This window comes from Salmo salar, chromosome 06 (assembly GCF_965601325.2).
Source record: "Salmo salar chromosome 06, fSalSal1, whole genome shotgun sequence".
Classification (NCBI taxonomy): Eukaryota; Metazoa; Chordata; class Actinopteri; order Salmoniformes; family Salmonidae; genus Salmo; species Salmo salar.
In genome coordinates, this window is record NC_138296.1 from 94886923 (window position 1) to 94914018 (window position 27096).

At 43.8% G+C, this 27096-nt stretch overlaps 1 protein-coding gene across 1 annotated transcript in view; it reads right to left on the minus strand.

Moving 5' to 3' along the window:
• fndc4a (fibronectin type III domain containing 4a) overlaps positions 1 to 27096 on the minus strand; it is a 76589-nt gene that overhangs the window by 15648 nt on the left and 33845 nt on the right. The window contains exons 3-5 of the mRNA XM_045721184.2: positions 17507 to 17711; positions 5779 to 5868; positions 1641 to 1774 (exon numbers count right to left, since the gene is read on the minus strand). Coding sequence (XP_045577140.1) covers positions 1641 to 1774; positions 5779 to 5868; positions 17507 to 17711 — 429 coding nt within the window. The remainder of the gene's footprint in view (positions 1 to 1640; positions 1775 to 5778; positions 5869 to 17506; positions 17712 to 27096) is intronic.

A 27096-nucleotide genomic window follows, 5' to 3' on the forward strand; every position in this document is an offset into this window, starting at 1 on the left:
CATTGACCTGGCCAAGGCTTTCGACTCTGTCAATCACCACATCCTCATCGGCAGACTCAATAGCCTTGGTTTCTCAAATGTTTGCCTCGCCTGGTTCACCAACTACTTCTCTGATAGAGTTCAATGTGTCAAATCGTATGGCCTGTTGTCCGGGCCTCTGGTAGTCTCTATGGGGGTGCCACAGGGTTCAATTCTTGGGCCAACTCTTTTCTCTGTATACATCAATGATGTCACTCTTGCTGCTGGTGAGTCTCTGATCCACCTCTACGCAGACGACACCATTCTGTATACTTCTGGCCCTTCTTTGGACACTGTGTTAACAACCCTCCAGACGAGCTTCAATGCCATACAACTCTCCTTCCGTGGCCTCCAACTGCTCTTAAATACAAGTAAAACTAAATGCACGCTTTTCAACCGATCACTGCCCGCACCTGCCCGCATCACTACTCTGGACGGTTCTGACTTAGAATATGTGGACAACTACAAATACCTAGGTGTCTGGTTAGACTGTAAGCTCTCCTTCCAGACTCAAATCAAACATCTCCAATCCAAAGTTAAATCTAGAATTGGCTTCCTATTTCTCCACAAAACATCCTTCACTCATGCTGCCAAACATACCCTCCTAAAACTGACCATCCTACCGATCCTCGACTTCGGCAATGTCATTTACAAAATAGCCTCCAATACCCTACTCAATAAACTGGATGCAGTCTATCACAGTGCCATCCGTTTTGTCACCAAAGCCCCATATACTACCCACCACTGCGACCTGTACGCTCTCGTTGGCTGGCCCTCGCTTCATACTCGTCGCCAAACCCACTGGCTACAGGTCATCTACAAGACCCTGCTAGGTAAAGTCCCACCTTATCTCAGCTCACTGGTCACCATAGCAGCACCCACCTGTAGCACGCACTCCGGCAGGTATATCTCTCTGGTCACCCCCAAAGCCAATTCCTCCTTTGGCCGTCTCTCCTTCCAGTTCTCTGCTGCCAATGACTGGAACGAACTACAAAAATCTCTGAAACTGGAAACACTTATCTCCCTCACTTGCTTTAAGCACCAGCTGTCAAAGCAGCTCACAGATCACTGCACCTGTACATAGCCCATCAATAATTTAGCCCAAACAACTACCTCTTCCCCTACTGTATTTATTTATTTTGCTCCTTTGCACCCCATTATTTATATTTCTACTTTGCACTTTCTTCCACTACAAATCTACCATTCTAGTGTTTTACTTGCTATATTGTATTTACTTTGCCACCATGGCCTTTTTTTTGCCTTTACCTCCCTTATCTCACCTCATTTGCTCACATTGTATATAGACTTATTTTTGTACTGTATTATTGAATGTATGTTTGTTTTACTCCATGTGTAACTCTCTGTTGTTGTGTGTGTCGAACTGCTTTGCTTTATCTTGGCCAGGTCGCAACTGTAAAGGAGAACTTGTTCTCAACTTGCCTACCTGGTTAAATAAAGGTGAACGAATTGGCTCCTGTAGTTGACTGTGAAATCTACAAAATGTATCCCATGGTCTAAATGAATGCCCTCTGGTTGACCTTGCCGACCTTTCTCCGTAGCAGTCCTGTGCTGTGGTGTTGATTGATTGATTGATTAATTGCTTAATTCATTAATCTATGTACCTTGTTCCGTAGCAGTCCTCCGGAGCAGTGTTCTGGCGTGCTCGCCAACGACGACGGCTTTACCTTGTCTTTGCCGGTACTAGAGTCGTTGTCTTTGATGATGTCATACTGCCGACAGAACAAGGCAATGACAGCTGCAGGGGGGGGGGGGAATAGAGAGACGAGAGATGGGGATTAACATATTGTCATTGGTCACTCACAGCCCTGTCACCACCACCTCATGTAACTAGTAGTAGAGACATAGTAGAGGGTACGTGGATCATTCCCTGGGGGGTATGGCGTGACGATGGTGGTGACGATGGTGGTGACAATGGTGGTGACAATGGTGGTGACGATGATGGTGACGATAGTGGTGACGATAGTGGTGACGATGGTTGTGTCTTTATCTCTGAGCAGGGAAGATAATTATATCTACCCAATGATTGTGAAGGAAATGGCACCATACTCACTAGTGAACTACTTTTGACCAGGACCAATAGGACTCTGGTCAAAAGTAGTGCATTATATAGGGAATAGGGTGCCATTTGGGACGAATTCAATGTCTTCACTGTTATCGGTATACTTTCACCATGTGTGTTTGCTGGCTGTTAGAGTGGAACCTTAATACAGTAATAAAACTGCAACATCTGGATGGGTATAATGTTAGTTTGGGGTGCTGCTGCTTGTAAGGCTATAGAGAAGTTTGTTTTGTAATAACTCCACAGCCCTTTGAACTACATTAGGCCCTCAACAGGAGTTGGTAGGCCTGTTCATTAGGCCCTCAACAGGAGTTGGTAGGCCTGTTCATTAGGTCCTCAACAGGAGTTGGTAGGCCCGTTCATTAGGCCCTCAACAGGAGTTGTAGGCCTGTTCATTAGGCCCTCAACAGGAGTTGGTAGGCCCGTTCATTAGGCCCTCAACAGGAGTTGGTAGGCTCGTTCATTAGGCCCTCAACAGGAGTTGGTAGGCCTGTTCATTAGGCCCTCAACAGGAGTTGGTAGGCCTGTTCATTAGGCCCTCAACAGGAGTTGGTAGGCCTGTTCATTAGGCCCTCAACAGGAGTTGGTAGGCCTGTTCATTAGGCCCTCAACAGGAGTTGGTAGTGCTGTTCATTAGGCCCTCAACAGGAGTTGGTAGGCCTGTTCATTAGGCCCTCAACAGGAGTTGGTAGGCTCGTTCATTAGGCCCTCAACAGGAGTTGGTCTTCCAATAAAAGTCGCAGTGGATGGATGGACAATATCCCTTTAAACTGGGTGATCTGCCTGTTTGGTTCCCTGGATGAGAATGTTAGCTGGGTGATCTGCCTGTTTGGTTCCCTGGGTGAGAATGTTAGCTGGGTGATCTGCCTGTTTGGTTCCCTGGGTGAGAATGTTAGCTGGGTGATCTGCCTGTTTGGTTCCCTGGGTGAGAATGTTAGCTGGGTGATCTGCCTGTTTGGTTCCCTGGGTGAGAATGTTAGCTGGGTGATCTGCCTGTTTGGTTCCCTGGGTGAGAATGTTAGCTGGGTGATCTGCCTGTTTGGTTCCCTGGATGAGAATGTTAGCTGGGTGATCTGCCTGTTTGGTTCCCTGGATGAGAATGTTAGCTGGGTGATCTTGGGCAGATTGGTTCCCTGGATGAGAAAGTTAGCTGGGTGCATATACAATAGCATATATAATAGCGTTTATCCCTCAAATAAAAATCTGGACCTGGAGCCAGTTTCACTGCTTTTTCCCCCCATTCTTCCCCTCTAATCAGGGGCTGATTTAGACCTGGGACAGCATGTGGGTGATTCCCCTCTAATCAGGGGCTGATTTAGACCTGGGACACAAGGTGGGTGATTCCCCGCTAATCAGGGCCTGATTTAGACCTGAGACAGCATGTGGGTGATTCCTCTCTAATCAGGAACTGATTTAGACCTGGAACAGCATGTGGGTGATTCCCCTCTAATCAGGGACTGATTTAGACCTGGGACAACATGTGGGTGCAATTAATGATCAGGTAGAACAGAAAAGCAGTAGTAGTCTGGACCTCCTAAGGTAATATTTGAATACTCCTGGCATATACAGTATAATAGTGCATATTAGGCAACTGGCGATCAACTGGCACACTGATCAATTTCCAAAAAACAGAAGAACATGTTTTTTATTTTATTTATTTTGGGGGGAACTCAGTCGGGGTCTCCTCTTTCTGTTTAGAGTTAGTGCAATTTAGAAATTTGGTTGTGCATCAGCAGTTTTTCTCTTGTTATGTCAGTCACTGACAGTCACTGTCACTGTCAGCTCACATTTTTTAGATTGGTAAATTAGTCTAACCAGCTATCTACATTTATAATAATCATGGTCGAATTACCAACCGTAGATTTTGTTAGTCACTCTCACTCAGTTGAAAACGTATTACTCTTCTTCTTCTTCATTGTATTGGTGTAGGCATGGGCTAGAGGGAGTCTGCAACATGTTTGTTATACCACTCATTTCCTTTCAAATAATTGAACAAGTGCATACTTTATGAGGAAGGAGAGATAGTTTGGCCATAGCCGGTTGCTGCTGCAGGTCCCTGGGGTGTAACAGCCTGTCAGGCCTGGTTGCGTCTCACACCTTACTCAGTCTTAGACCTCAGAGGCTTAAGGCATGTCTAGTCATTAATGGGAGGGAGGTTTGAACATCAGGGACTAGAGGGAGAAGTGTGATGTTGATTTGACATGACAATAGGGGAGAAGATATGTGAAAACTGAGCCTTTCCTGTGCATTTTAAAGCTGATTGGAAAATAATTTTACGATTTATATCACCCAGCTTTTTTATGATTCTGTCAAAATGAACGATGAGCTTGAAATCAGTGCTGTAGTCGACTGGCTGATTGATTAATGGATTGAATGATTGATTGATTGATTGACAGAGATATAGTTGTCTGCTGAATGACTAAAATGTAAATGTTTAGTGGAAACAGCATCCTTGGACATCTGAACACTCACCCATCCAATATGCAATAATGAGCTTCTAAATAATTGGTAGCATGCAAAGTCCTTACCTGCCCTGTCCTCTTCCTTAACTGCCCTGTCCTTTTCCTTACCTGCCCCGTCCTTTTCCTTACCTGCCCCGTCCTCTTCCTTACCTGCCCCGTCCTTTTCCTTACCTGCCCCGTCCTTTTCCTTACCTGCCCCGTCATTTCCTTACCTGCCCCGTCCTTTTCCTTACCTGCCCTGTCCTTTTCCTTAACTGCCCTGTCCTTTTCCTTACCTGCCCTGTCCTTTTCCTTACCTGCCCCGTCCTTTTCCTTACCTGCCCTGTCCTTTTCCTTACCTGCCCTGTCCTTTTCCTTACCTGCCCCGTCCTTTTCCTTACCTGCCCCGTCCTTTTCCTTACCTGCCCCGTCCTTTTCCTTACCTGCCCCGTCCTTTTCCTTAACTGCCCTGTCCTTTTCCTTACCTGCCCCGTCCTTTTCCTTACCTGCCCCGTCCTTTTCCTTACCTGCCCCGTCCTTTTCCTTACCTGCCCTGTCCTTTTCCTTAACTGCCCTGTCCTTTTCCTTACCTGCCCTGTCCTTTTCCTTACCTGCCCCGTCCTTTTCCTTACCTGCCCTGTCCTTTTCCTTACCTGCCCCGTCCTTTTCCTTACCTGCCCCGTCCTTTTCCTTACCTGCCCCGTCCTTTTCCTTACCTGCCCCGTCCTTTTCCTTAACTGCCCTGTCCTTTTCCTTACCTGCCCCGTCCTTTTCCTTACCTGCCCCGTCCTTTTCCTTACCTGCCCTGTCCTTTTCCTTACCTGCCCCGTCCTTTTCCTTAACTGCCCTGTCCTTTTCCTTACCTGCCCCGTCCTTTTCCTTACCTGCCCCGTCCTTTTCCTTACCTGCCCTGTCCTTTTCCTTACCTGCCCCGTCCTTTTCCTTACCTGCCCTGTCCTTTTCCTTACCTGCCCCGTCCTTTTCCTTACCTGCGCCGTCATTTCCTTACCTGCCCCGTCCTTTTCCTTACCTGCCCCGTCCTTTTCCTTACCTGCCCTGTCCTTTTCCTTACCTGCCCCGTCCTTTTCCTTACCTGCGCCGTCATTTCCTTACCTGCCCCGTCCTTTTCCTTACCTGCCCTGTCCTTTTCCTTACCTGCCCCGTCCTTTTCCTTACCTGCCCCGTCCTTTTCCTTACCTGCCCCGTCCTTTTCCTTACCTGCCCCGTCCTTTTCCTTACCTGCCCACATGAGCAGCACGACCACAATGATGATCACCTCTCCTGTCTGGAGCTGCCGTGACTTGTCCACACCTTCCACTGCAGGGTCATCTGTAGCGACAGACAGAGACAAACAGACATTTTTACCCAAAAAATTTGCACGAAAGAAAACAAGTGAAAGACAACACAGAGCAGATAAAAGCACTGTAAAAACAGTGAGCACGTGAGGTTTGAAACCCAAAAGAGATTATATGAAAACCACACCAGTCAAAAGTTGACACACCTACACATTCCAGAGTTTTTCTTTATTTGGACTATTTTCTACATTGTAGAATAATAGTGAAGACATCAAAACTATGAAATTACACATATGGAATCATGTAGTAACCAAAAAAATGTTAAACAAATCTAAATATATTTTAGATGTTAAATTATTCAAAGTAGCCACCCTTTGCCTTGATGACAACTGTGCACACTTTTGGCATTCTCTCAACCAGTTTCACCTGGTGTACTAAGCAAATGGTCTGAATACATGTAAATATGATTTTAAAAAAATGCAAAAATTAGGGGATTACTGGGTAGGTTGGTTCATCAGGTTTATCCCTTGTCAATGCTTGAAGTTACTGAGGGATAATGATGTTTTGGCAATATGAAGATAAGAATTCCAATGTGAAGAGAGGAGTATGGAACCTCTGTATCTGTACAGACCACAGACCCTGTACATTCCAAACCACCCAGAACCTGTTCATTCCAAACCACCCGGACCCTGTTAATACCAAACCACCCTGACCCAGTTAATACCAAACCACCCAGACCGTGTTAATACCAAACCACCCAGACCCTGTTAATACCAAACCACCCAGACCCTGTTAATACCAAACCACCCAGATCCTGTTAATACCAAACCACCCTGACCCTGTTAATACCAAACCACCCAGATCCTGTTAATACCAAACCACCCAGAACCTGTTAATACCAAACCACCCAGACCCTGTACATTCCAAACCACCCTGACCCAGTTAATACTAAACCACCCTGACCCTGTTAATACCAAACCACCCTGACCCTGTTAATACCAAACCACCCAGACCCTGTTAATACCAAACCACCCAGACCCTGTACATTCCAAACCACCCTGACCCAGTTAATACTAAACCACCCTGACCCTGTTAATACCAAACCACCCTGACCCTGTTAATACCAAACCACCCTGACCCTGTTAATACCAAACCACCCAGACCCTGTACATTCCAAACCACCCAGACCCTGTTAATACCAAACCACCCGGACCCTGTTAATACCAAACCACCCAGATCCTGTTAATACCAAACCACCCGGACCCTGTTAATACCAAACCACCCAGATCCTGTTAATACCAAACCACCCAGAACCTGTTCATTCCAAACCACCCAGACCCTGTTAATACCAAACCACCCAGACCCTGTTAATACCAAACCACCCTGACCCTGTTAATACCAAACCACCCTGACCCTGTTAATACCAAACCACCCTGACCCAGTACATTCCAAACCACCCTGACCCTGTTAATACCAAACCACCCAGACCTTGTTAATACCAAACCACCCAGACCCTGTACATTCCAAACCACCCTGACCCAGTTAATACCAAACCACCCTGACCCTGTTAATACCAAACCACCCAGACCCTGTACATTCCAAACCACCCTGACCCAGTTAATACCAAACCACCCAGACCCTGTTAATACCAAACCACCCAGACCCTGTTAATACCAAACCACCCTGACCCTGTTAATACCAAACCACCCAGAACCTGTTAATACCAAACCACCCAGAACCTGTTAATACCAAACCACCCAGAACCTGTTAATACCAAACCACCCAGACCCTGTTAATACCAAACCACCCAGAACCTGTTAATACCAAACCACCCAGACCTTGTTAATACCAAACCACCCAGACCCTGTTCATACCAAACCACCCAGAACCTGTTAATACCAAACCACCCAGACCCTGTTAATACCAAACCACCCAGACCCTGTTAATACCAAACCACCCAGACCCTGTTAATACCAAACCACCCAGACCCTGTTCATACCAAACCACCCAGAACCTGTTTATACCAAACCACCCAGACCTTGTTAATACCAAACCACCCAGATCCTGTTAATACCAAACCACCCAGATCCTGTTAATACCAAACCACCCAGACCCTGTTAATACCAAACCACCCAGACCCTGTTCATTCCAAACCACCCAGAACCTGTTAATACCAAACCACCCAGACCCTGTTAATACCAAACCACCCAGACCCTGTTAATACCAAACCACCCTGACCCTGTACATTCCAAACCACCCTGACCCAGTTAATACCAAACCACCCAGACCCTGTTAATACCAAACCACCCAGACCCTGTTAATACCAAACCACCCTGACCCTGTTAATACCAAACCACCCTGACCCTGTTAATACCAAACCACCCTGACCCTGTTAATACCAAACCACCCAGACCCTGTTAATACCAAACCACCCTGACCCTGTTAATACCAAACCACCCAGACCCTGTTAATACCAAACCACCCAGACCCTGTACATTCCAAACCACCCAGACCCTGTTAATACCAAACCACCCTGACCCAGTTAATACCAAACCACCCGGACCCTGTTAATACCAAACCACCCAGACCCTGTTAATACCAAACCACCCGGACCCTGTTAATACCAAACCACCCAGAACCTGTTAATACCAAACCACCCAGACCCTGTACATTCCAAACCACCCTGACCCAGTTAATACCAAACCACCCTGACCCTGTTAATACCAAACCACCCAGACCTTGTTAATACCAAACCACCCAGACCCTGTTAATACCAAACCACCCAGACCCTGTTAATACCAAACCACCCTGACCCTGTTAATACTAAACCACCCTGACCCTGTTAATACCAAACCACCCAGACCCTGTTAATACCAAACCACCCAGACCCTGTTAATACCAAACCACCCAGACCCTGTTAATACCAAACCACCCAGACCCTGTTAATACCAAACCACCCAGACCCTGTACATTCCAAACCACCCAGAACCTGTTAATACCAAACCACCCAGACCCTGTACATTCCAAACCACCCAGAACCTGTTAATACCAAACCACCCAGACCCTGTACATTCCAAACCACCCAGAACCTGTTAATATCAAACCACCCAGACCCTGTTAATACCAAACTAAGGTGAGCTTAAAAACAACCAACCTAAAGCTATTACTGTGCCTAGCAAGCTAACGTAGCTAGCTAGCACTCCTGTCAGGTAGCTAGCTAGCTACAGTTACCCATAGCTGACGAGATATTTTTATAGCTTATTCCACTACATTTTTTCCAAAAAATGTTCAGAATGCCCCAAAATATGTTTATGAATCTAGCTATGTTTTATAGGCTCCTCACTACGAGACAAAGGACAGTAGTGGAGAAGGTGGAAAGTTTTAAGTTCCTGGGCGTACACATCACGGACAAACTGAAATGGTCCACCCACACAGACGGCGTGGTGAAGAAGGTGCAACAGCTCCTCTTCAACCTCAGGAGGCTGAAGAAATGTGGCTTGTCACCGAAAACACTCACAAACTTTTACAGTTGCACAATCGTGGACAGCTGCTCGTCGAACATCTCATTCATTCCAAAATCATGGGTATACATATGGAGTTGGTTCCCTCTTTGCTGCTATCTTTCCACTCTTCTGGGAAGGCTTTCCACTAGATGTTGGAACATTGCTGCGGGGACTTGCTTCCATTCAGCCACAAGAGCATTAGTGAGGTCGGACACTGATGTTGGGTGATTAGGCATGGCTCGCAGTCGGCTTTCCAATTCATCCCAAAGGTGTTCGATGGGGTTGAGGTCAGGGCTCTGTGCAGGCCAGTCAAGTTCTTCAATACCGATCTCGACAAAACATTCCTATATGGACCTCGCTTTGTGCACGGGGGCATTGTCATGCTGAAACAGGAATGGGCCTTCCCTAAACTGCTGCCACAAAGTTAGAAGCACAGAATCGTCTAGAATGTCATTGTATGCTGTAGCGTTAAGATTTCCCTTCATTGGAACTAAGGGGCCTAGCCTGAACCATGAAAAACAGCCCCAGACCATTATTCCTCCTCCACCAAACTTTACAGTTGGCACTATGCATTCGGGCAGGTAGCGTTCTCCTGCCATCCGCCAAACCTAGATTAGTCCGTTGGACTGCCAGATGGTGAAGCGTGATTCATCACTTCAGAGAACTGCTTTCCACTGCTGCAGGGTCCAATGGCGGCGAGCTTTACACCACTCCAGCCGACGCTTGGAATTGCGCATGGTGATCTTAGGCTTGTGTGCATCTGCTCTGCCTTGGAAACCTATCAGGATAAGGTAAGACCCAGATGCAGACCGTGTCGAAGTAACAATGTTTATTACGGCAACAGAGGCAAAGCTACAGGACGACAGGCAGGTCAGGCAGAGGTTGAAAATCCAGATAGGGGCAAAGGTACAGGACGGTACAGGCAGAGTGGTCAGGCGTGCGGGTTCAGGGTCAGGAAAAAAAGAGAGACTGGGAAAAGACAGGAGCTGACAGGACAAATGCTGGTAAGCTTGACAAACAAGACAAACTGGCAACAGACAAACAGAGAACACAGGTATAAATACACAGGAGATAATGGGGAAGATGGGCGACACCTGGAGAGGGGTGGAGACAAGCACAAAGACAGGTGAAACAGATCAGGGTGTGACAGAAACCTATCTTAGGCTTGTGTGTTGCTGCTCAGCCATGGAAACCCATTTCATGAAGCTCCTGATGAACAGTTATTGTGCTGACGTTGCTTCCAGAGGCAGTTTGGAACTCGGTAGTGAGTGTTGCAAACGAGGACAGACGATTTTATCGTGCTACGAGCTTCATAACTCGGCAGTCCCGTTCTGTGAGCTTGTGTGGTCTACCACTTCGTGGCTGAGCCGATGTTGCTCCTAGACTGCTTTGCTTTATCTTGGAACTGCTTTGCTTTATCTTGGCCAGGTCGCAGTTGCAAATGAGAACTTGTTCTCAACTAGCCTACCTGGTTAAATAAAGGTGAAATAAAAAATACAAAAATAAAATTGGAAACAGGATGCACCTGAGCTCAATTTCGAGTTTCATAGCAAAGGATCTGAATACTTAGAAAAATAAGGTATTTCTGTAAAAAAAAAATCATACATTTGCAAGAATTTCAATAACCTGTTTTAGCTTTGTCATTATGGGGTTATTGTGTGTAGATTGATGAGGGGAAAAACAAATGTAATCAATTTTAGAATAAGGTTGTAACGTAACAAAATGTGGAAAAAGCTAATTCTTGAATACCTACATCAAAAATTCGAACTTATTTGATATATGGAGAATCTCCAATCTTACGGGTAGGGAATACTCATTTCACTCTCATGTTCACAATGTTTATACCCGAATTAACTACTTTTTGGTGGATGCAAAATTACTCCCTTATACCTGTAATGTGAAGTATCATGATATTATAATTTCTACAGTCCACTCACCTTTTTCCCTGAGATTGGGTGACATCATATCAAGCGAGAGGGTCTAGAGGTTGAATCCTCAGCTCCTCACAGAACCAACATTCTGTGAACATCCTAAAGACCAAATTTTATTTTTCTTTGATACCAACAACAACACAGAATGAGACTTCCCCAGCAGTATTGTGGGAAACACTGAAGGCTTATTTGAGAGGCAGTATCATGTCCTTTCAGGCTGCCAGGAGAAGGCAAAGCAGAGAAAATGTTGTAGAATTGGAGGGACAAATTAATTTACTGGATAGGGAGAATGCTAGTCATCCATCTATGGAGAAACATAAAAAAAATAACATCTTCAAAATTGGAATATAATCGGATTCTCTCAGCTAAAATTGCATAATATTTTCTCTATAACAAGCACAAATATTTTTAGTTTGGTGACAAACCGCACAAATTACTTCAAAAAACTGAGAACGACCGAACGATTCACAAATTACTCTCTTCCCCTAAGGACATCAATGCCAGATTCCATATCTCTCCTCAATACAGACCAAAATATCTTAGCAAAAACTCTGGCTAACAGGCTTAGCACTTTAGTGGGCAAATTGGTAGATTCAGACCAGACTGGCTTTATCCCTAACAGAAACACATTCTTCAATGTTAGGCGCCACTTCAACATTATGTATCCTCAGAGGTTACCCAACATGGACCTTGTCGTTATTTACATTTTAGTCATTTAGCAGACACTCTTATCCAGAGCGACTTACAGTAGTGAATGCATACATTTCATACAATGCATTTTTTTGTACTGGCCCCCCGTGGGAATCGAACCCACAACCCTGGCGTTGCACACACCATGCTGGCGTTGCAAACACCATGCTCTACCAACTGAGCCACGTCTCTTGATGCCAAAAAGGCCTTTGACCAAGCTATCTATTTAAGGTCCTACAGAAATGTTATATTGGAGACGGGTTTATAAAATGGATCCAGCTTCGAAATAGAAACTACTGTGCGAGAATACTCACTAACCAATCATTAGCGCCCCGATTTAACCTTTATAGAGGGACAATAAGTAAGGCTTCCCATAAGTAACTTTTTCAGATAGTCTAATCTGTAGTTATGTTAAGAAAACATCTTCCTACATTTGGAAATGCTAAACTTTCCATGTTTGACGGATGCATCAAAATTGGTCCCACCTCAGGCAAACTGATATCTCGTCTATATGACGCTTTTCTGCCCTTTCTGTTTACCTGTCCTTGTTCTGTATATCTTATTTTGTATTATTTATTTTGTACTGATAACTCTGGGTATTTTTTTATCTGTCTGCTCTTTTTATGTTTATATAAAAATTTCATACATGTCTTTTCTACAAAGTACCTAAACACCATTCTTGTGTGTGTTCAATCAAAAATATTTGAGCAGAAATGTTTACAAATTATTATAAAAATAAAAAGCTGAAATGTCTTGAGGCCAAAAATATGAATCTCTTATGTTATGGCAAGCCTAACTAAGTTCAGGAGTAAAAATGTGCTTACCAAGTCACATAATAAGTTGCATGGACTCTGTGTGCAATAACAGTGTTTAACATGATTTTTAAATGACTACCCCACCTCTGTACCCCACACACAAACAATTATCTGCAAGGTCCCTCAGTCGAGCAGTGAATGTCAAGCACAGATTCAACCACAAAGACCAGGGAGGTTTTCCAATGGTTCGCAAAGAAGGGCACCGATTGGTAGATGGGTAAAATTAAACAAACAAATAAACAAACAGATGTCAAATATCCCTTGGAGCATGGTGATATTATTATTAATTTCACTTTGATCACAACAAAGATATGTAGGTTTCCACTCTACATTACCCCACTATATAGATAATGTACGGCTAATAAGGAAGAGGTCGAGGAAATAAACAAGGAAAAATACATTTTAACTGTGTCGTAAACACCACAAACATTAACAACCACTCACACAGGAAGCTCAGTGATTGGATTGTCTCAGCACAGCCAGAGGGTCGCCACGGCAGCCAGCAGGCTGTAGATTTATAGGAAGTAACGTCCTGGTTGTTTACGTCATTCACATTAGTCGACAGCTCAATCAAAAACCAGTCAAATTGAAATGGTGAAAGAGCTTGACCCGGACACTGAGAAATTAATAGATTGATTTTGACTACATCACTTCTGCTGATCACCCTAGCCATTCTAATGATACCCGGCCTGAGTCAGCCAAACTGAAACATTCAAATCAAATCAAATTTGATTTGTCACATACACATGGTTTGCAGGTGTTAATGCAAGTGTAGCGAAATGCTTGTGCTTCTAGTTCCGACCATTGCAGTAATATCTAACAAGTGATCTACCAATTCCACAACAACTACCTTGTACACACAAGTGTAAAGGAATGAATACGAATATGTACATAAAAATATATAAATGAGTGATGGCCGAACGGCATAGGCAAGATGTAATAGATGGTATGGAGTACAGTATATACATATGAGATGAGTAATGTAGGTTATGAAAACATTATATAAAGTGGCATTGTTTAAAGTGGCTAGTGATACATCTAATTACATCAGGATGGCAAGATGCAGTAGATGGTATGGCGTACAGTATATACATATGAGATGAATAATGTAGGTTATGTAAACATTATCTAATTATCTAATCATGATTCACTAGCATCAGTGTTCACCATGTACACAACCTGATAGACTACCATCACTGCTTGAATAATGTAAAAAACATTTTTTTTTAAAAGAGCACACTTTTAATGACAGCACGCTATTAATTAAACCCCCCCCCAAAAAAAACATGACACCTTGGGATAGGAATCTGCATGACTGGCTATATAGAGTAGTCGTCTTTCAAATTCAGTTCACCAGTTCATCAGCGCATACTGAGAGGATAGAGAGCTAATGAAGCCTCAGTCGATCGGTCACAGCCCCGTCATTTTCATCCACAGCCATATGCCAGGTAGCCTAGCAGTGTTGTGCGCCAGTAGCCGAAAGGTTGCTGGTTCGAATCCCCGAGCTTTACTTCCAAGTTTTGTATTTAGCCTGCCTATAGTGCCAGATTGGGGGGGGTTTGCAGTTTTACAACTATTCCATTGCAAGCTCAATAAAACCCAACTAAAGTATTTAAAATAGCATTTAAACCCAATTCTGCACCTTATTCTATATCGACCTCATTTTAAATCTGTCTCATTCTGTATATATATATATATACAAATTACCTTTATTTAACTAGGCAAGTCAGTTAAGAACAAATTCTTATTTTCAATGACAGCCTAGGAACAGTGGGTTAACTGCCTTGTTCAGGGGCAGAACGACAGATTTGTACCTTGTCAGCTCAGGGATTTGATCTTGGCAACCTTTTGGTTACTAGTCCAATGCTCTAACCACTAGGCTACGCTACCTAATTCTCTATCTGTCTCCTTCTACCTCATTCTGTATATACCTTATTCTGTATCTGCCTCATTCTGTATCTACCTAATTCTGTATATCCCTCATTCTGTATCTGCCTCTTTCTACTTCATTCTGTATCTACCTCAATCTGTATCTGCCTCATTCTATATCTACCTCATTCTAACCCATTCTGTACCTGCCTCATTCTGTATCTGTCTCATCCAGCCTCATTCTGTATCTGCCTAATTCTGTATCTGCCTCATTCTGCATATGTCATTCTGTATCTACCTCATTCTGTAACTACCTAATTCTGTATCTGCCTCATTCTGCCTCATTCTGTATCTGCTTTATTCTACCTCATTATATATCTACATCATTATGTATCTGCCTCGTTCAAACTCATCCTGGTACTTGCTTAATTCTGCATCTAACTCATTCTGTATCTACCTAATTCTGTATCTGTCTCATTCTGTATCTACCTCATTCTTTATCTGCCTCATTTTGTATCTGCCCCATATTGTATCTGCCTCATATTGTATCTGCCTCATTCTGTATCTGCCTCATTCTGTATCTGCCTCATTCCGTATATGCCGTATTATGTATCTGCCTCATTCTGTATCTGACTAATTCTGTATCTGACTAATTGTGCCTCATTCTGTTTGTTCCTATTTCTGTACCTCATTCTGTATCATCTCATTCTGCCTCATTCTGTATCTACCTCATTCTGTATCTACCTCATTCTGAATCTGCCTCATTATACTTCATTCTGTATCTGCCTCATTCCACCGTATTCTGCATCTGCCCCATTCTACGTCATTCTGTATCTACCTCATTCTGTATCTACTTAATTCTATATCTAACTCATTCTGTATCTACCTCATTCTGTATCATCTCATTCCGCCTCACTCTATCTACCTCATTCTGTATCTGCCTCATTCTACTTCATTCTGTATCTACCTTTCTCTATCTGCCTCATTCTATATCTGCCTCATTTTACCTCATTCTGTATCTGCCTCATTCTACCTCCTTCTGTATTTGCCTCATTCGCCCTCATTCTGTATCTGCATCATTCTACCTCATTCTGTATCTATCTCATTCTGTATCTGTCTAATTCTGTATCTACCTCATTCTGTAACTACCTCGTTGCGTATCTGCTTCATTCTGAATCTACCTCATTGTGTATCTGCCTCATTCTACCTCATTCTGTATCTACCTCGTTGCGTATCTGCTTCATTCTGTATCTACCTCATTCTGTATCTGCCTCATTCTACCTCATTCTGTATCTGCCTCATTCTGTATCTGTCTCATTTTGTATCTGCCTCATTCTGTATCTGCATGCAGAAATGCAACGACATCACAACGAGGCAGAGAGAGAAAGCAGGGCAGTCCTTTTCCAAAACAGGGGCTTCCTCTCTATCTGTGTCTGCAGGCAAGAAGGTACCTCAGGTGGGTGGGCCAGGTGTGATAGAACATGAGGTGTCTCTCCAGAAGGTATCTCAGGTGTGATAGAACATGAGGTGTCTCTCCAGAAGGTATCTCAGGTGTGATAGAACATGATGTGTCTCTCCAGAAGGTATCTCAGGTGTGATAGAACATGATGTGCCTCTCAAAACACTTCTGCTCCATTCTGTAATGCAGTAACGAAGGCTCTAGAGCCCTACCGCCCTAGACATCGATAAACAGGCATTGTTAATTACCTGTAAATTACAATTTCATTGACATTTTTCATTTTGCTGTATTCTATGATCAGCACCTCATTAAAACCTCACAATAGACACTGATTGGAAAATGGAAAACGAACACACAAATCTCATAGCCCATATGAAGCTTCTGTATAAAACTGAAGTGCAAGTGCAAGGAGTTAGGGGTCAGGGTTAGGGTCAGAGTCCGAGTTAGGGGTCAGGGTTAGGGGTCAACATTAGGGGTAGGGTTACGGATACAGGTGTCCTGTGTGTATTTGTTTCCTCTCCTTCTGCCCTAGTCACAGGTGCCAGTCATCAGTCGCCAATCTGAAGACACACCTGCTCCTTTTCCCTTACCCAATCACATCCCCTTTCCCTTGGTTTAAAAGAAACCCAATCAGTTGTCTCTGGAGATCTCTCTTTTGTTTTTGTGCCGACATCTCACTTTGTCTGTTATCCTGTGAGTATGTATTGTTGTGGTTTATTACTGTTTGTTTGTTGGTGGGAAAAGGGGATACCAAGCCAAGTATCCCTTGGGCCTACATTACCCGTAGGAAAACGTTGTCTAAGTACCCTAGTTAGAACTGGGCGGACCACCCACGGTATTTTATTGGTTAGTTAGCTAGCAGTTCTTGAAGCAGGCAAGACTAGCTTAGGGGTTTTTGTTGATATTTATTATTTCTTTCCTTGGCTCCAGCGCAGCCCCCCCCCCTCCCCATTACCGTGTGTTTGAAAAATAAACCTGAAGTGTTTGACGGTAGGTTTAGGTTGTCTGTTGTTTTTAATTCTCACTGTTCCTTTTCACTGTTATGATTTGCATGAGATATGTTACGGGTCTCGTTTCCATCCCCCCTAGACTGCAGGGCAAAAGAGGTTCGTAACAGGTAGGGTAAGGGTTACCTTGGTTGGAGCTGTTGGTGGGGAATGGTAAGGGTTGGGGTTAGGGGTCAGGGTTAGTGTAAATGTACCTTGGTTGGAGCTGTCGGTGGGGAATGGTAAGGGTTGGGGTTAGGGGTCAGGGTTAGTGTAAATGTACCTTGGTTGGAGCTGTCGGTGGGGAATGGTAAGGGTTGGGGTTAGGGGTCAGGGTTAGTGTAAATGTACCTTGGTTGGAGCTGTCGGTGGGGAATGGTAAGGGTTGGGGTTAGGGGTCAGGGTTAGTGTAAATGTACCTTGGTTGGAGCTGTTGGACAGGAAGCGGTCAGACTTCTTGAGGGTTCTGAAGTGGACCCTCTTGCTGGCCTGACTCTCTCCGTACAGACCAATGGACTGGACCTGGATAATATAGTCCGTCTCCTCGTCCAGATCCCACAGAACACAGGTCCTGCTGGTGGTGTTCACCTCCCTGATGAAGCGCTGGGTGTGGCCCTGCTGTCTCTGAAATACAGGACAGAGACATAGAGGATTCATATAAATCAAATCCAACAACAGGTGTAGACTAATAGTGAAATGCTTACTGACTGGTCCTTTTACAAGATAAAGGATCAAGAAAGATACAGGAAAACAACAGTAATAGCGACATGAGGAATAAATACACAGTGAATAACAAATAACAATAACAAGTGAAAATAACCGCGACTATATACAGGGAGTACCAGTACCGAATCGATGTGCAGGGGTATGAGGTAATAACATGGCTATATACAGGGAGTACCAGGTAATAACATGGCTATAAACAGGGAGTACCAGGTAATAACATGGCTATATACAGGGAGTACCAGGTAATAACATGGCTATATACAGGGAGTACCAGGTAATAACATGGCTATAAACAGGGAGTACCAGGTAATAACATGGCTATAAACAGGGAGTACCAGGTAATAACATGGCTATAAACAGGGAGTACCAGGTAATAACATGGCTATAAACAGGGAGTAACAGGTAATAACATGGCTATATACAGGAATTCCCAGGTAATAACATGGCTATATACAGGAAGTACCAGGTAATAACATGGTTATATACAGGGAGTACCAGGTAATAACATGGTTATATACAGGGAGTACCAGGTAATAACATGGTTATATACAGGGAGTACCAGGTAATAACATGGTTATATACAGGGAGTACCAGGTAATAACATGGCTATAAACAGGGAGTACCAGGTAATAACATGGCTATATACAGGGAGTACCAGGTAATAACATGGCTATAAACAGGGAGTACCAGGTAATAACATGGCTATAAACAGGGAGTACCAGGTAATAACATGGCTATATACAGGGAGTACCAGGTAATAACATGGTTATATACAGAGAGTACCAGGTAATAACATGGCTATATACAGGGAGTACCAGTACCGATTCCATGTGCAGGGGTACGAGGTAATTGAGGTAGCTATGTACATATAGGAAGGGGTAAAGTGACTAGGCAGCAGGATAGATAATAGACTGAGCTGTAGCAGCAGCGTATGTGATGAGTGTGAAAATCTGTCTGTGTGTGGGTGTGTATGTGTGAGTGGCGTCAGTATGCATGTGCGCAGGTTATGTATGTGTGTGGCCGTTTGTAGTGTGTATGTGTGTGTTGAGGTGTCAGTGTAAGTATTTGTGAGTGTGTGGGTAGAGTCTAGTGTGTGTGCATAGAGTCAGTGCAAGACAGTTAGTTCAAAAAGTGTCAATGCAGGTAGTCCGGGTAGCTATTTAGCAGCCTTGTTTAGCTGTTCAGTGTCCTGCTGGTTCCAGACTTGGTGCACTGGTACCGTTTGCCGTGTTGTAGCAGAGAGAACTGTCTATTGCTTGGTTGGCTGGAGTTTTTGACAATTTTTTTGCCCTTCCTCTGACACCACCTGGTATAGAGGTCTTCGATGGCAGGGAGCTTGGCCCCAATGATGTACTGGGGCCGTGCTCAACACCCTCTGTAGCGCCCTGCGGTCCGGGTTCCTTGCAGTTGTCATACCAAGCGGTGATGCAGCCAGTCCAGATACTCTCAATGGTGCAGCTGAGGGCCCAAGATCTGAGGGCCCATGTCAAATATTTTCAGCCTCCTGAGGGGGAAGAGATAATGTCGTGCACTCTTCACAATTGTGTGGGTATGTGTGGACCAACATCCTTGGATGTTGGGTATGTGTGGACTAACATCCTTGGAGAGCTCTTTGGTCTTGGTCATGGTGGAGAGTTTGGAATCTGATTGATTGATTGCTTCTGTGGACAGGTGTCTTTTATACAGGTAACAAACTGAGATTAGGAGCACTCCCTTTAAGAGTGTGCTCCTAATCTCAGCTTGTTACCTGTATAAAAGACACCTGGGAGCCAGAAATCTTTCTGATTGAGAAGGGGTCAAATACTTATTTCCCTCATTAAAATGCAAATCATTTTATAACATTTTTGACATGCGTTTTTCTGGATTTTTTGGTTGTTATTCTGTCTCTCACTGTTCAAATAAACCTACCATTAAAATGATAGACTGATCCTTGCTTTGTCAGTGGGCAAACGTATAAAATCAGCAGAGGATCAAATACTTTTTTCCTTCACTGTAGAACCTTTTAGGTTGCAGTGACACATCCATAACCTGAGCGGAAACCAGATTGCATACCAGAGAGAACACTATAGATATCAAGAAAGATAGTCAGTTGACTATTGACAAGTTTTTGCAACACTTTTGATAAATGGCAAAATAGAAATTAGCCTATAACTTTTAGGATCAGCTTGATCTCCCCTTTAAATAAAGGATGCACCGTGGCTGCCTTCCAAGCAATGGGAACCTCCCCAGAAAGGAAAGACAGGTTAAACAGGTCAGAGATAGGCTTGGCGATGATAGGGGCAGCAACCTTAAAGAAGAAAGGGTCTAAACCATCTGACCCAGATGTTTTTTGGGGGTCAAGTTTAAGGAGCTCATTTAGCACCACCTCGGACTCAGTGACTGCCTGCAGGGAGAAACTTTGTAGCGGGGCAGGGGAAAAAGAAGGAGGAGAATCGGGGCAAGTCGCATTAGAAGGGGTGGGAGATGAGGAAATGTTAGACGGGCAAGGAGAGCTCAGCCATCTGCTTCTTGTCAGTAACAACCACATCATCAATATTAAGGGACATGGGGCAGCTGTGAGGAGCAGGGTTTATTCTCCAGGTCTTTAACTGTTTTCTAGAACAATGGCACTAAAAATATAAAAAAAGAAGGTCCAAGCGTATTCGGCATAGGGGACCAAGCTGATTCTATACCAATTTACAGAGGCCAGGTCATGAAGGAAGGCTTGCTCATTAAAGTTTTTTAGCGAGGGTCTATGACAAATCAGGACAGGTCGTTTCACTGAGCAGCCATTACGAACACAGGCTGTAAAACAGTGATCACTAAGGTCATTACAGAAAACACCAGACTGACACCTATCAGGATTATTTGTGAGGATAACATCAAGGAGAGTAGCCTTTTCTGGGTGTTTGGAGTCATACATTGTGGGATTGGTAATAATCTGAGAAAGATTTAGGGAGTCCCATTGCTTTAAGACTTGGTCAGGTGTTTTACCATGTCCGAGTTTAGATCACCTAGCAGGACAAATTCAGACTTAGCGTAAGGGGCCAGGAGAGAGCTAAGGGCGGGTAGGGTACAGGCCGGTGCTGATGGTGGACGATAACACCCAGCAACAATCAACAAAGAGCTATTTGAAAGTTTAATGCTTATAACCAGAAAATTAAATTGTTTGGGGACAGACTTGGTGGAGTCAACCGAGCACTGAAGGTGTTCCTTGGTAAAGATTGCCACTTCGGTAAGATCTGCCTTACCGAAAAAGGTTACATACCAGAAAGGTTAACATCAGTGTTCAAAACACAATTTCTTAACCATGTCTTAGTAATGACCAACACATCTGGATTGGAGCTGTAAACCCACACTTTCAATCGATACATTTTCGGTAATAAGCTTCTAGTGTTAACGTGCAGAAAACACAGGCTTTTACGAAAGCAGAAATCATTGAAGCGGATATCAGAGCACAAGTCAGAATTGGGGCTAGCAAAGGTAGCTGGGCCACTTGTGTACATGCACATTTCCAGATATCATCAGCAGTAATACAATCAAGGCACGGCAGAGGACAGGGAGAGCTCTGAGGTGTTGATTTATGACATCTGAATGTGCATCAGATGCCAACAAGATCATATTGTACAGCAATTTCATCAGGTAGCATGAAAACAAAGCCGGCGAGAGGTTGGTTAGAATAGGATGGGAGGCCAATAGTCTTGTGTAACCAATAGAGAGTCAGAGTCCCGAGTGTGGGAACAAACATAGTCTGCCCCATGGTTGGGTAAACAAGCAAGTTCATAGTCCACAAACCACGCAGGAGTCATGATGAAAAAGCATAAAGCACAAGAAAAATATATAACGACTTGGGGCTAGCCATTGTAAGTTCAGAGTCACTTGCCCCAACAGTGCATGTGTGCTGGAGATGAGCGGAAGCTCGGAAGAGAGGGGGGAGTGTGGCGGGGTACCTGTACCAGACAGGGGGAGACAGGGCAGATGGTGAACAGATTGACAAGTGGAATCCAAGCAGCAGTGCAGCAGGCAACGGGAGTAGGTGTCACACCCACTTGGGAGAAGCTTTTTCGGAAGCCAGATTCCTTGTAGAAAATCAAAGCTACCTAACTAACGTAGATAGCAAGTCTCGTTCCACCATTTTTACCCCATATGGAAAAGGAGGTTGTTAACTAGCTATATCTCTTCAGTTTCGGCTAAAGGTCCTATACGACGTCCAAACAAAGTTTTCTTGTGGCTGTTGTAATTTGGAGATTGCGAGGAGGATTTCTTCTGATGTGATCAATATTGTGTCTTATTGAGGTAATTTACAATTGAAGTGTCCTGGCTGCATATCAGTTCAAAATAGAGATGAATCGAGGACTTACTATATTGTAATAACCTCTGCACAGATGGAGGGGGCTTCAAAGGCCTCTGTATTTGGGTGGGGGACACTGTGAAACTCTCCTGCCATTGTTGGGCTTAATGGCTTTGACCCTTCCCATGTCACACCTCAGTGCTAATTGATCTGATCTGTTCTGCCCTAGCAAGCTTGGTAGCCTTAACTTAGAATTCAGTCCTTATAAAGTAAAATATATCATTGTAAGTTATTTTTCTTCTTGGCTTTAAAAGTAGCTTCAGACTAAATATTACTCACTCAGTTCCAGGTTGGATGGTGTTTTCAGGTTTCTTGTGCTTCTTTTTCTGGTCATTGGTTTGCCAGAGCATTTGCTGTATAGATCAAAGCCCTGGAAGCCACCTGTCATTGTCAGGCAAACTACTGACTTGCCAAAACTATAGTTTTGTTAACAAGAAATGTGTGGAGTGGTTGAAAAACGAATGTTAATGACTCCAATCTACAGCTGTAGTGGGAAGTTTACATACACTTAGGTTGGAGTCATTAAAACTTGTTTTTCAACCACTCCACAAATTTCTTGTTAACAAACTATAGTTTTGGCAAGTCGGTTAGGACATCTACTTTGTGCATGACACAAGTCATTTTTCCAATAATTGTTTACAGACAAATTATTTCACTTATAATTCACTGTATCTCAATTTCAGTGGGTCAGAAGTTTACATACACTAAGTTGACTGTGCCTTTAAACAGCTTGGAAAATTCCAGAAAATTATGTCATGGCTTTAGAAGCTTCTGATAGGCTAATTGACATCATTTGAGTTGGAGGTGTATCATTGGAGGTGTATCTGTGGATGTATTTCAAGGCCTACCTTCAAACTCAGTGCCTCTTTGCTTGACATCATGGGAAAATCAAAAGAAATCAGCCAAGACCTCAGAAAAAAAAGGAAACCTCCACAAGTCTGGTTCATCCTTGGGAGCCAATTTCCAAATGCCTGAAGGTACCACGTTCATCTGTACAGACAATAGTACGCAAGTATACACACCATGGAACCACGCAGCCATCATACCGCTCAGGAAGGAGACGCGTTCTGTCTCCTAGAGATGAACATACTTTGGTGCGAAAAGTGCAAATCAATCCCAGAACACCTTGTGAAGATGCTGGAGGAAACAGGTACAAAAGTATCTATATCCACAGCAAAACGAGTCCTATATCAATATAACCTGAAAGGCCGCTCAACAAGGAAGAAGCCACTGCTCCAAAACCGCCATAAAAAAAGCTAGACTACGGTTTTGCAACTGCACATGGGGACAAAGATTGTACTTTTTTGGAGAAATGTCCTCTGGTCTGGCCATAATGACCATCGTTCTGTTTGGAGGAAAAAGTGGGAGGCTTGCAAGCCGAAGAACACCATCCCAACCGTGAAGCACGGGGGTGGCAGCATCATGTTGTGAGGGTGCTTTGTTGCAGGAGGGACTGATGCACTTCACAAAGTAGATGGCATGATGAGGAAGAAAAATTATGTGGATATTTTGAAGCAACATCTCAAGACATCAGTCAGGAAGTTAAAGCTTGGTCGTAAACCGGTCTTCCAAATGGACAATGACCCCAAGCATACTTCCAAAGTTGTGGCTAAATGGCTTAAGGACAACAAAGTCAAGGTATTGGAGTGGTCATCACAAAGCCCTGACCTCAATCCTAAAGAACATTTGTGGGCAGAACTGAAAAGGCATGTGTGAGCAAGGAGACCTACAAACCTGACTCAGGTACACCAGCTCTGTCAGGAGGAATGGGCCAAAATTCACCCAACTTATTGTGGGAAGCTTGTGGAAGGCTACCTGAAACATTTGACCCAAATTAAACAATTTAAAGGCAATGCTACCAAATACTAATTGAGTGTATGTAAACTTCTGACCCACTGAGAATGTGATGAAAGAAATAAAAGCTGAAATAAATCATTCTCTCTTCTATTATTCTGACATTTCACATTCTTAAAATAAAGTGGTGATCCTAACTGACCTAAGACAAGGAATTTTTACTAGGATTACATATCAGGAATTGTGAAAAACTGAGTTGAAATGTATTTGGCTAAGGTGTATGTAAACTTCCGACTTCAACTGTAATTCATTGGAATTCTAGAAAACCTAAACAGAGGAGGCTGTATATATCCATTTAAAAAAAAAATCAGCATCAGAATAGTTTCACTATTCTAAAAGAGATGGGAAGTGGCTCTATAACAAAAGCTATTAAAAGAGGCGATACAGGACAACCTTGTCTGGTTCCAGGCTTTAACGAAAATGACTGATTTAATGCCGTTTGTATTAAACAGATGGTGAGTTGTATAAGGGCCAGTTTCCTGGACACAAATAAGCCTAGTCGTGAACTAAAAAGTGGAGAATGCTTTTTAGTCCAGGACTAGGAACAATCTGTGTCTGGGAAACTGGCCCTAAAGGGCTCTACACACTATACGCAAACAGAGCGACTGAGCGTCGCAGTTCCAGAAATTCAGCCACACAAAAATACGCAGAACTACGCAGAGAGCGACGCAAACAGACCTCCGTCACTCCGTTTACGTAGAGTATGTAGAGCAATTTATTTTACGCCTGCTACGTTAGATCAGGTTGGAACTAAAACTAGATGTATCCAATGTTACAAACTCACATGCTACATAATTCATTGGAAGTCCATAAAGTGAAACAGGTATGAGGGTGTTATTTTCCTAGTTTCCCCCGGTTAGTGTGAATAGAGATCAGTATTCATAGGTAGTTCCACTATTCTAAGCATTCTAAGCATTCTATGTATTCTAAGCATTCTCAAAGCTATTCAACCTGAAAATTGCTCTCTGGCAGCTGTGGATATCCACCTTGGAACCGTATATTAAACATGTTGAGCTTTATTTAAGATTCTTAGTTTGGGAGGCCTTGGGGGGAGTCGAACTTTCCTTCATTGTCATTTATATTAGCATGTGAACCAAGCCTTTCGGTAATGCTGAGAAAACCAAACAGTGTAAAATTGAAGGCCAGGCTTACAGACATCTTTATTCACCATATCACATCAGACATTTTGTTGGAGCATCTGCCAACTGCCTAAACAGGCTACAATATGTCCAGAACTGTGCTTCACATGTCCTCACCCACACCTCCCCCCCCCCCTGCGAGCACATCACTCCAGTGCTGTTCAACGTCCAATGGCTCCCCATATGCTCATGCATCGAGTACAAAATCTTTGTACACACCTACCAAGCTATCCGCAACTCTGGACCCAAGTACCTGTCTGTCCTCATCCTACCTACCAAGCTATCCAGAACTCTGGACCCAAGTACCTGTCTGACCTCATTCTACCTACCAAGCTGTCCACAACTCTGGACCCAAGTACCTGTCTGTCATCATTCTACCTACCAAGCTATCCAGAACTCTGGACCCAAGTACCTGTCTGACCTCATTCTACCTACCAACCTATCCAGAACTCTGGACCCAAGTACCTGTCTGACCTCATTCTACCTACCAAGCTATCCGCAACTCTGGACCCAAGTACCTGTCTGTCCTCATCCTACCTACCAAGCTATCCCCAACTCTGGACCCAAGTACCTGTCTGTCATCATTCTACCTACCAAGCTATCCACAACTCTGGACCCAAGTACCTGTCTGACCTCATTCTACCTACCAAGCTATCCAGAACTCTGGACCCAAGTACCTGTCTGTCCTCATCCTACCTACCAAGCTCTATCAACAACTCTGGACCCAAGTACCTGTCTGTCCTCATCCTACCTACCAAGCTGTCCACAACTCTGGACCCAAGTACCTGTCTGTCCTCATCCTACCTACCAAGCTGTCCACAACTCTGGACCCAAGTACCTGTCTGTCCTCATCCTACCTACCAAGCTCTATCAACAACCCTGGACCCAAGTACCTGTCTGTCCTCATCATACCCTCCTGCCCCACACGTCGCACCTCCAGGTCTGTCTCCCTTCAGCAGCCCCGCAGCTGACTAAAAACTATGGGTGACAGGGCTTTCAGTTACGCGGCTCAGTTCTCATGTCCTCCAGATCTGACGACACCAGTATATAGCTTTGTTTTCTGTGTTCTATGTTCTGTGTTTTTTATTATTATTATTATTAAGCACGCTATCAGTATCCCCCCTAACACATCAGATATTTAGTATGGTATCAGTATCCCCCCTAACACATCAGATATTTAGCACGGTATCAGTATCCCTCCAAACACATCAGATATTTAGCACGGTATCAGTATCCCTCCTAACACATCAGATATTTAGCACGGTATCAGTATCCCTCCTAACACATCAGATATTTAGCACGGTATCAGTATCCTCCCTAACACATCAGATATTTAGCACGGTATCAGTATCCCCCCTAACACATCAGATATTTAGTACGGTATCAGTATCCCCCCTAATACATCAGATATTTAGCACGGTATCAGTATCCCCCCTAACACATCAGATATTTAGTACGGTATCAGTATCCCCCCTAACACATCAGATATTTAGCACGGTATCAGTATCCCCCCTAACACATCAGATATTTAGCACGGTATCAGTATCCCCCCTAACACATCAGATATTTAGTACGGTATCAGTATCCCCCCTAACACATCAGATATTTAGCACGGTATCAGTATCCTTCCTAACACATCAGATATTTAGCACGGTATCAGTATCCCTCCTAACACATCAGATATTTAGCACGGTATCAGTATCCCCCCTAACACATCAGATATTTAGCACGGTATCAGTATCCCCCCTAACACATCAGATATTTAGCACGGTATCAGTATCCCCCCTAACACATCAGATATTTAGTACGGTATCAGTATCCCCCCTAACACATCAGATATTTAGTACGGTATCAGTATCCCTCCTAACACATCAGATATTTAGCACGGTATCAGTATCCCCCCTAACACATCAGATATTTAGCACGGTATCAGTATCCCCCCTAACACATCAGATATTTA